At 42.9% G+C, this 9590-nt stretch overlaps 1 protein-coding gene across 1 annotated transcript in view; it reads left to right on the top strand.

The window, feature by feature from the left end:
• Nucleotides 1-8721, top strand: part of dpf1 (double PHD fingers 1) — a 46567-nt gene extending 37846 nt beyond the window's left edge. The window contains exons 9-12 of the mRNA XM_008298477.1: nucleotides 3129-3248; nucleotides 6771-6883; nucleotides 7597-7678; nucleotides 8651-8721. Of these exons, the coding sequence (XP_008296699.1) occupies nucleotides 3129-3248; nucleotides 6771-6883; nucleotides 7597-7678; nucleotides 8651-8721 (386 nt within the window). The remainder of the gene's footprint in view (nucleotides 1-3128; nucleotides 3249-6770; nucleotides 6884-7596; nucleotides 7679-8650) is intronic.
• The last annotated feature ends 869 nt before the right edge of the window (nucleotides 8722-9590 follow it).

Genomic DNA, 9590 nt, shown 5'->3' with positions numbered 1-9590 from the left:
CACGTCTCTTCATCCTCCCAAACAGCCAATCATATGCTTAGTAAGAGCCAAACATCCAGCCAGGTATGTTTGTGCACTCACTTGTCATAAAAAGTTGCTTGGTAGAAGTCTAAATACAGGGAAATACGTTTTAAACCGTAAGTCACTGTTCAAGTGTTTTTTGACTTTGGATTTGACTGGAGTTTCTATACATCCAGGTATGACTCTTCTCTCTCCATCCACTTAGATTTGGGTTTGGTCTTGTTAGCCCAAAGTAACTGCCCTGAGGTGCTGCCAAGTGGCAAGTCTTGCCTATATTGGCTTTGGTATTGGTTGATTGGGTTCTGTTATAGTTCAGACTGAAATATCTCAGTAACTGTCGGGTACGTTGCTATGAAATTTTGACTCTTCCTTCAGTGTGAAGAGGTTCAAAAAGACTCCAGGTTTATCTACTTATGCAACCTGTAAGTCTATTTTTTCAAAAAAAAAATACAGATTTGACTTTTTAGGGGTTTAAGTAGTCATATCATAGGATTTTACCCATTCTATGTAGTTCTGGGATATAATTCTTCTTTTTCTTTGTAATTCATGCTCTCTTGTGGTATGTTTAGTGGGTCGATTGGTCGTGAAGTTGCAGCCAATTCCTTTATTTACGGTGGCTTTTCTTTGTACCAAACTGTTTCTCTCAAAAACTAAAATAAATGACTATATTTTTGCAAGTTAGGCAGAGTGCTAGTCGTTTAGAAATTTTGGGATATGCTCGTCTCTCTGTCTCGTGAAATATGTGTGAAGAGTTTGTTCCTCGAGCTCCACCGTGGGGTTTCTGAGTTAAAATGAAAAGTCTCCACAACTGTTACTGCCAACTTTGGTCTGCACATTCCTGTTTACCTCATGATGAGCTGTGGTGACTTTTGCGATAAGTTCGTTCACTATGAAAATCATTCGTGCAGTGAAAGAAGAAAAGTCAGTGGAGACTGTGGACACTTCACATTAAAGAATAAAGGCACTGCGGTGATATAGTGGACAGTGAACACACAATGCTCCATGTAATGAATAGATGGTGACACAGCCGTGAACATGGCAGTTGAAATAAACATTATACCTGCTGAGTGTGAACATATTAGCATGCTGACCCAACTGCTGAATATTTACAATGTTCGGGCATACATTTAGAATGTGTTGAAAGTATAGTAATGTACGTTAAACGTTGTGGATCAATACTGCGTGAACACGAGAAGACTTCAGCGGTACTAAAGATGTCTCCTGTTATTCTCCCTCTTCCTCTGCTCTTATGCAGAATTCATTATTACTGTATCATTTCAGCAGTATGGTCCACAAAAGACCACACCGGCTGGCTGATGGTTTTAATTAAGGGCCAAAAATAGGCCAGGACATATCTGTCTAACCCTTGCCGGCACATTGGCCTGATGATGTGCAGGTAAGAAGAAGGGAGAAAAAAACAAAAAACTCTGCAATTAAACTCTAATCATCTGAAAAAGCTGACACCAGTGAGATCTCATAATATCATCACTGACAAAGGAGATTATTGAGAATTGAGCTGTTAATGTTGGAAGACTAACTCGTGAATTTAACACACTGGATCGTCACTGCTCTGATGTACTGTCATGTCTACATGTGTACCACTGATTACATGCTGCTAATGCAAGTTTATTTGATTATTAATTGTGCTGATGGTTGATGCCCAGAGTTACGTCTGTATTCATCATTGTATGAAGAGCCCTAAATCTCTAAAATCCTTCGGTTATGTTTCCACAATACAGATGACGGCCTCTTGCTTGATTTTTTTGCTCGCCCTGTTGAGTTCTGCACTAGCAGGTACAGCTTATCATTTCCCTCCCCTCCTTCCTGTCTGTCTGTCTGTCTTTCATCCTGATCAGTAGATTTTTTTATTATTATTATTTTATTTCTCAGAGGATTAAAGCCGGACCCTGTTGAGTAGAAACCCAATCTCTCCCTCTCGCTCCTCCTTTCCTCTTCTCTCAATTCCATCAAATTCACCCTCTCCTCCCCTTCCGGGACCCCACCCTGAAGTGGATGGATTAATGATCTATACTCGCAGTATCACCTACAGCGCTGTCTGTCCGCTTATCTTTAGTTTTTTTTTTAGTTTTTGGATGAATGGCTTCTAAGTGTGTACCTGTGTAATCCGCTCCATTGTGTTCGGTGTTGCTCCGTGCTGCCCGGTGACTCATTGTGAAGGACCCGTCCGCTGCATTACATCTTAGAGAAGAAAGCGCACATACAAAATAGTCTGCAGTGGTTATGTGATTGCTTCCATTAAAGTGATTATGCAATCAACAGCAGCAAGACAGACGGGAGGCAGACAGGCAGGCAGTCCAGCCGTGAGACAGACGGGGAGACGAGGGGGGTAGATGTGGAGCACACGCACACAAACACTCGCGCAACACGCACACGTATGTACACAGCACTCAGGCAGGCAGGGGGAATTTCTCTCTTGTTAATAATTATTATGAAACGGCTTCACATGGAGCACTTGCCTCTTCGTGCTCAGCATGACGGCAGGTCTGTCCCAGCAACCTCTCGCCACACACACACACACACACACACACACACACACACACACAGGCGCACACACTTTCTTTTCTTTCTTCAATTGCACCCTCCTTCCTCCTTCCTCCTCCTCCTCCTCCTCCCTCCACTCCTGACAATATTTACCAGACCCCAGGGGCTCCCAGCGGACGCCCCTCTCCCCGTCTCTGCCTCCGTCTCACTTCCTGGGTGAGCCAGTGTTTGGAGAGTCCCAGGCTCAGTGCAGGCCTCCACCGGTGCTTGTTTTGTACCAAAGCGAGCAGATAAAGAGGGACGACGGGGACCAAGTGACACGTCTCCTTTGTTTTACATCTGAACATTTTATCTCTAATCACTCCCTTTCAGTGGTAGTCTGTCATCGATGCTCCTCAGCACACCTCGCTGATGGCTGCTTTGTTGATCTGGTAGGACTTTTATGGTTCTGTGCTGTCGAGACACTGATGCTTCACTCCAGGGCGACATTTCGTGAGACTGACTTATGAGTTTACACTCTGCTCCCCATCCCCTCTTACCATGTTGGCAGAAAGATGGAGTCCCAGTTTTCCTCACGCCCTTCTCTTTTCTTTTTCTTCTCCCAGCCAAGAAAGCACCGGACGGCTCAGTCATCGCCAACGGCTACTGCGACTTCTGCCTCGGAGGCTCAAAGAAGACCGGCTGTCCTGAAGACCTTATCTCCTGTGCGGACTGTGGACGCTCAGGTAGGGCACCGCTGAAGGGGATGATTGGCAGGAGGAAGGCAGTCCTCTGCTGATGCACAGTTTTGAAACGTTCCTCTCGCTGAGTATAGATTTCGTATTCACTATATGATGAGTAATTTCAAGCTTTGATTCCTTTCGATGAAGCTTTAAATGGATGGACCATACCAGTGTTTTTTTTTGTTTTAGCCCAACTCATACAAATTCAGCCCCTTCTCTCAAAAGTTACCCTCCTGTACAAATAAACTGCATTCTCAATTACTGTACGTTTAAGAAGAAACACGTTTCCTCCCTGCAAGGTAGCGGTGCGACTTGGTCGGAAGCGTTTCGACTTTCAAAGAGCCACGAGCCCTCATTAGGAGCTCGGAGGAAGGGGTGGTGCTGGTGGAGCTGCTATTTTTAGACCTGTGTGGTTGGTTTAGGCGCCTAAACTACAGTTTTAGTCAAATATCATGCTTTAGGTAAAACTGGAGGTGTGCGATATTGGATTTTTATAACTCGTTTTGGTCTGATACTGATACATTTTTCAAGACCTGTAGTAGAAGTAATATTATTACACTCAAAAAACAGAAGCGTTGGATCACATTATCTGATTTGCTTCAAATGGTAACACACAGCTGGACTAAACTTGTCAACAGTCAGTTCACAAGTAATATTCACTGGTTTAAGTTAAATCACATGATTCCTCTCAAACGAACCAAGTTTGAACTGCTGCAGCTTTAATCTTTCCAACTAAAGAATTTGTTTAACCCAAATGTAAACTGATTATGCTTCTCCCACTCTGTCCTTTTTTTTTACTCTGTAATCCCGCTCGAATAAAATGATGGTTGAGTTGCAGCAGATTCGATCTAAACTGCCGTCAAAGCAGAAAGAATGAGATTAATTTAAAAAAACGTAGAGCTCAAATGCACTTTTTCCAGCGTATGCCTGCTCTCATCGGCCCACTGGCAAGAGCAGACGTTAAATATGATGCTTGAACTGTACACGCTCAAGAATTGCTCCTTTCCCATTATATCTTATTTATTTACTTATTTGCTATTATGTTTGTTTTGTTGTTACCTACTTTGTAAAGTGTCTTTGAGTATCTTGATTATTATTATTATTGTTATTATTATTATTATTTATGAGCAAAATTTTAACATTCCAACAAATCATTTAAGCTGACAGGTGTTTCCTGCCTGTTCATGTTTATTTTGATATTTCATTTTTAAGCTTTTATCAGCCGATACTAGTGATAACAGCAAAACACACCACTTACCACTAGTTTTAAGTTTCCCTCCATCATCTGGGTTACCACGGCGATGAGTCCCGTCTACTCTAATATATATTTTCCTTGATTAGAAACACATTTGTGATACATCACCAAAAAAAGAAAAAACTGAAAATATGTTTTCCTCCAACTGAGAATGCCGTTTAGTTGTAAAGGAATGTAATGTTTGGGAGACAGGGCTCTACAAATCATGTACAGTTGATCTAGCCTCGCTAACAGCCGTTTGATGTAATGTTTCATAATTTTTTTAAGGGTGTGTTTCTCGCCTTGTGGGCAGCCGTGGTTGTCTCTGATTCCACTACAGTGTGAAAACCAGCTTGCAGAGACTTGAACTTGATTTGAGATTCGTAGCTGACCTCGCTGAAAACATAAAGGAGACGCAAACGTGCTGAAAATACCAAATCACAAACATGTAGATGTGCCGTTAACTCACAATCAACAAGTTAGCATCACGCTGTGACGACGAGCAAAACCGGCACATGCAAAGTTTCAATCAGTAACTGACCTGCTGGTGAAGAAGGATCAGCACGCCTGCTTCTTATCGTCAGCTGTGCTTTATGTTTTGGTACTCACTGATGTGTGTGAGGACTCTGCTTTACACCACAACAGCAACACCACTTTGGCAAAGATAGAAGAATAGTGATGTTCACTGGGACATGTCATCTCATGATTCAGCATCAAGTCTCTGCAAGTTCAATATTGTATGGAAATTAATGGAAAGAATGGAAACCAGACAACACGCTAAAACCAAACAGCTAAAGCAGTACGCTTTGGGAAAAGGTGTCTGTAATGTAAACTGTTCTAACAGAGTTTTCATTCCTAATCACACATTTATATGTTCTTACAAATCAGGGCCTATTTGCACTCATGCAATCTGAATTAACTTAATAAAGCATCAGCACTCAATAACCACAGGCTTTATGAAGGATCAATGGTTTATGAGATAATGAATAGGATATATAGTCTGGGAAAGGATTTGTTCACTTATGAAGACAAGACTTGGAATAAACTTTTTCCAAGATGAGATAAATAATAATGAGTAATAAAATAATTAATTTAACGTGATCGTTTCCTCTGATCACAGCGTCCTACATACAGATCCTTTTACTGGCACTGAAACATGAATGGTTCTAATAAAATGTCATCTTGATGTGACCTTATTGTCTGGCAAAAAAAACACAAACTTGTTTTGAATCTTGTCTGCTGCACGCCTTTCAGTCCTGGCTGCTTGTACATGAGCCTGTTGTGATATGATAAAACTTTGTTTATTTCTTCTTCTGAGAGGGTTTCACATTGTTACGAGGACCTGACATGAGTTTGTGAGAGGATGATCTCCCCTTAGCATGTACTCTGGTTGTGAATGGCAAACAGTATTTATTTCATTGGAGTGGAATTTAAGTATTTCTTTAAATATGGTTGTATTGTTTTGTTTCCCATCATAGGTTTCACTTTGTTTTGGTTTGGGATGTGTTTGTACATTGTGGTTATTTGTATCAATGCAGAGATTGCAGTGTACATGGTGCAGAACTTGTGTGTGCTTACTATTTGATTGCATGTACTGTATATGCATTTATATATTTCCCCTCATGTTCTTTTTCATCTGAAAAATAAAAAAAAGAGAACAAAAAAGATTTACGTGACTTGTAGTGAATGGGCTAATGCATGCGAAACATTGGTATGGTCCTTTTCTTTAGAACCACTCACAAAGAAGACAAACTCAAGGTCAGGAAGTGAGGATGACATAATATTTCTATTGTCATGATCATGTAACAGCAAGTAGCAGGCAAAACTAAAATAACTGGGGAAGAGGAGAGAGGTCATCTTTAAATGGCAGAGAATTGGACTGCTGTGGGAAAAAAAAGGACGACGAATTTTCCTCTGATTGTGGCAAAATGGAAAATGTTATAACATTTATTTAAATTGTTTTTAATGGCTTCCAAAACCGACTCAGAAGCAACATTATGGTTCCTGTGAAGGCTTTGTTATTATAATTCTTCCCAATATTCTGCATTCTTAAATACACAGAGAAAAAGCTGCCTAACAACGTACAGATATCTGTAAAACACCGATGCTGAATATCCCTTCAGACATATCGCCCTGAACAAAGCAAACAAGTTGATGGATAGATAAACTGGGTGGATGATGGATGACTTTCCTCAAAGTTCAGACGGCGATAGTGAAAAACGTGTGGCCATGTGTTTGTGTGTCTGTGTGTGTGCGTGCTCGTGTGCGTGTGTGTGTGTGTGTGCACCCAGGCCACCCGTCCTGTCTGCAGTTCACAGTGAACATGACGGCTGCGGTGAGGACTTATCGCTGGCAGTGCATCGAGTGCAAGTCGTGCAGCCTGTGTGGCACCTCTGAGAACGACGTAGGATCTCACCTCATACTACATGTTAACGCTAAACACATGTGGCTGCACACACACACACACACACACACACACTCATATATACACGCATGCTACTGCACGTAATGTTGAACAAACCTGTAACTTAGCGCTCTCACACTGATGGCCTTTTGGGGTTTGTGCTGTTTACGTAGAGCACTTTTTGTTCTGCGGATGTGTTTTTGAGTTCCTGCCCAGGGACATCAGATGGAAATTAGCTGCTAAGTAACTCTTTCAGTTGTGTCCCTGCAAAAATTAACAAAGCAAAATAAGTAAATGAACGGAGGCTTTATCGGTAGGTTGTACTTTTTCGAGCCGTGATCCAGGAAAGACAGATTTACAGATCACACTTAAGAGCGTGAAGATTGCATGTGGCTGGATAAGGATGATAAAGATTCAAACCAGCGCTGTTAGAGTGACACAAAGGATTTCCAAAGATGCCGATGTCCTTCATCTTTGGAATTCTGATTATTTTTACTATAAAGGTCCACGTGGTCAACAGTGTTTTAAACTGGATTCACAATTCAGAAACCGACCGAGGGGCACATAAATCACAACCCAACGTCTTGATTCATATGCATACAAGTCACACACGCTTTAAAGCGAACACACATCGTCTTTTTGCTGTTGTGTCCTCAGCTTTGACATCAAATCTGTCACCGCATCATAACATCTGTTATTGTCTTCTGTTGCAGGACCAGCTGCTGTTCTGTGATGATTGTGACAGAGGCTACCACATGTACTGTCTGAGCCCTCCCATGTCTGAACCACCGGAGGGTATGCATTACAATACGAGCATTATCATCCAGCGATCCCCCGTGTGTTCAGACCTGCATTTGGTCAGACTGCACAAACCGAGGACACTCATCTGAGAGCGTTTTTGTTGTTGGCACTGAATTATGTAACTGTCTGTACTGTAGGTGGGGAGACAGTCACACTTAGGAGAGGGAAACCTGCGGTCAAATCAGTCATATTTTCCCTGCGCTGGCTTTTTAGGCAGTGAAAGATAGAACCCTCAGGACTCTTTCTGGAACATCCTAATGCGCCAGGCAGAAAGAGTCCTGGTGCCGTGGCGACGATCGCAGAAATGAAGGCAGGTACATCTATTTAAATCAAACTGTCATTTGGCACATAAGATGGCTGCCTCAGGATGTTTGATGGCGTTGTCATGGAAATGAGTAGTAGAAAGATAATCTGTTTCCATGGCAAAAGTGTCACTTGGCTGAACATACAGTAGCAGTGCCACTTGTGTTCAACACTCACTAACAGTGTCAAGCTCTGCCCACACACGCACTGCTTTTGATTTACAAGGAACATGTTTGAAATCCCGCAGTAGTCAGTTATTTTAGGTTTACATGGATTCCATCGCATGGAAGGCAAACTTATATTTTTATACCTTCTGTCCTGTGCTTAAAGCTCACACAACACCTCCAGGCAGGATCCACACTCACTTTGATGTATTAAGGTTGAGAGGTACATTTAAAATCTGTCTTAAGTTGATGTTTAATTAATGTCACAAATCCCATGCCAAAATCCAAACCAAACTAGTTGTCAAATCCCCTGCATCCACAAACCACAGGCGCAGCATGTGGTGTTTCAACATGCAGCTTTAATTTACAGTGTTACTTAACGCTCTGTGTGAAATGAGGGATTAATCCACGCGGCTTTACAATAGCGGTGATTGAACTTGCGATCCGTGATGTGCTCTGTGTGTGTGTGTGTGTGTGTGTGTGTGTGTGTGTTGTGCAGGGAGCTGGAGCTGTCATCTGTGTCTGAGACAACTGAAGGAGAAGGCCTCAGCCTACATCACCCTCACTTAATCTGTGGAGCTGCTCCTCATCCTCTCGGCCCGTCGTCCTCTCCCACACCACCTCTCCGTCGACCCTCCTCTCGTGATCCGCTCGCCTCCACTTTCTCTACAATCTGTCCCCGTGACCTCTGACACGACTGAGCACACAGCACCCGCAGTGCTGCACCCATTCTTGAGCGTCTCTCAGCAGCGAGCCAACCTCTGTCCTTTTGTCACTCAAATTCACTGTTGTGCTTGACCTGAACCCCCACCTCCCCTCCATTCCTGCTCTGTCTCAACACAGGAATTCATCAGCTGGCAATAAGTTTGCTAGCAAGACACACACTCCAGCCTGCCAAGGGCACTTCTGAGGCATACTACTCCACAGGAGCCCTCGTAAGGGCCCTCGGATGAGCCCTAATGATCTTCAGCTGCAACTCAGTCAAGTAGTGAGTGAGAATTAATAAGATGGATAGGTGTTAGGCAGAGGACAGGGCTTCGAAGACCCTGAATAACCATGGAGCAGTATGTTTCGGTGTTAGCCAACTGTGAAATATACACCCAACCAAAATTTCATTTTCTCCCTCTGTCCTTTAGCGTGTGTGGCAGGGCTGAGACGCTGAACTCCGTTATTTGTCTGAAGGGTTTCCTCGCCCTGAGCAGTTTCAAACGGGGAGTGAATTGTACAGAATTCAGACTGATTCTCTATCTACACGCTCATAGAAACTCCCCTCACTGGAGAACGAGGAGCATCTGGTCGGGAGCTCGGACCATCTTTGACCTCACCCCGTCCTCTCTCCTTGCATGGGGTTTCCACAAATTAGTGATGCATTTTGAGATTGACACTGAAGGTTTTAGTGCACGGACGTGATCCTCTGACGAAAGGAGGGAAGGATTTTT

Source organism: Stegastes partitus, unplaced genomic scaffold (assembly GCF_000690725.1).
Source record: "Stegastes partitus isolate 25-593 unplaced genomic scaffold, Stegastes_partitus-1.0.2 Scaffold1319, whole genome shotgun sequence".
Classification (NCBI taxonomy): domain Eukaryota; kingdom Metazoa; phylum Chordata; class Actinopteri; family Pomacentridae; genus Stegastes; species Stegastes partitus.
This window is presented reverse-complemented; position numbering and strand designations above follow the sequence as displayed.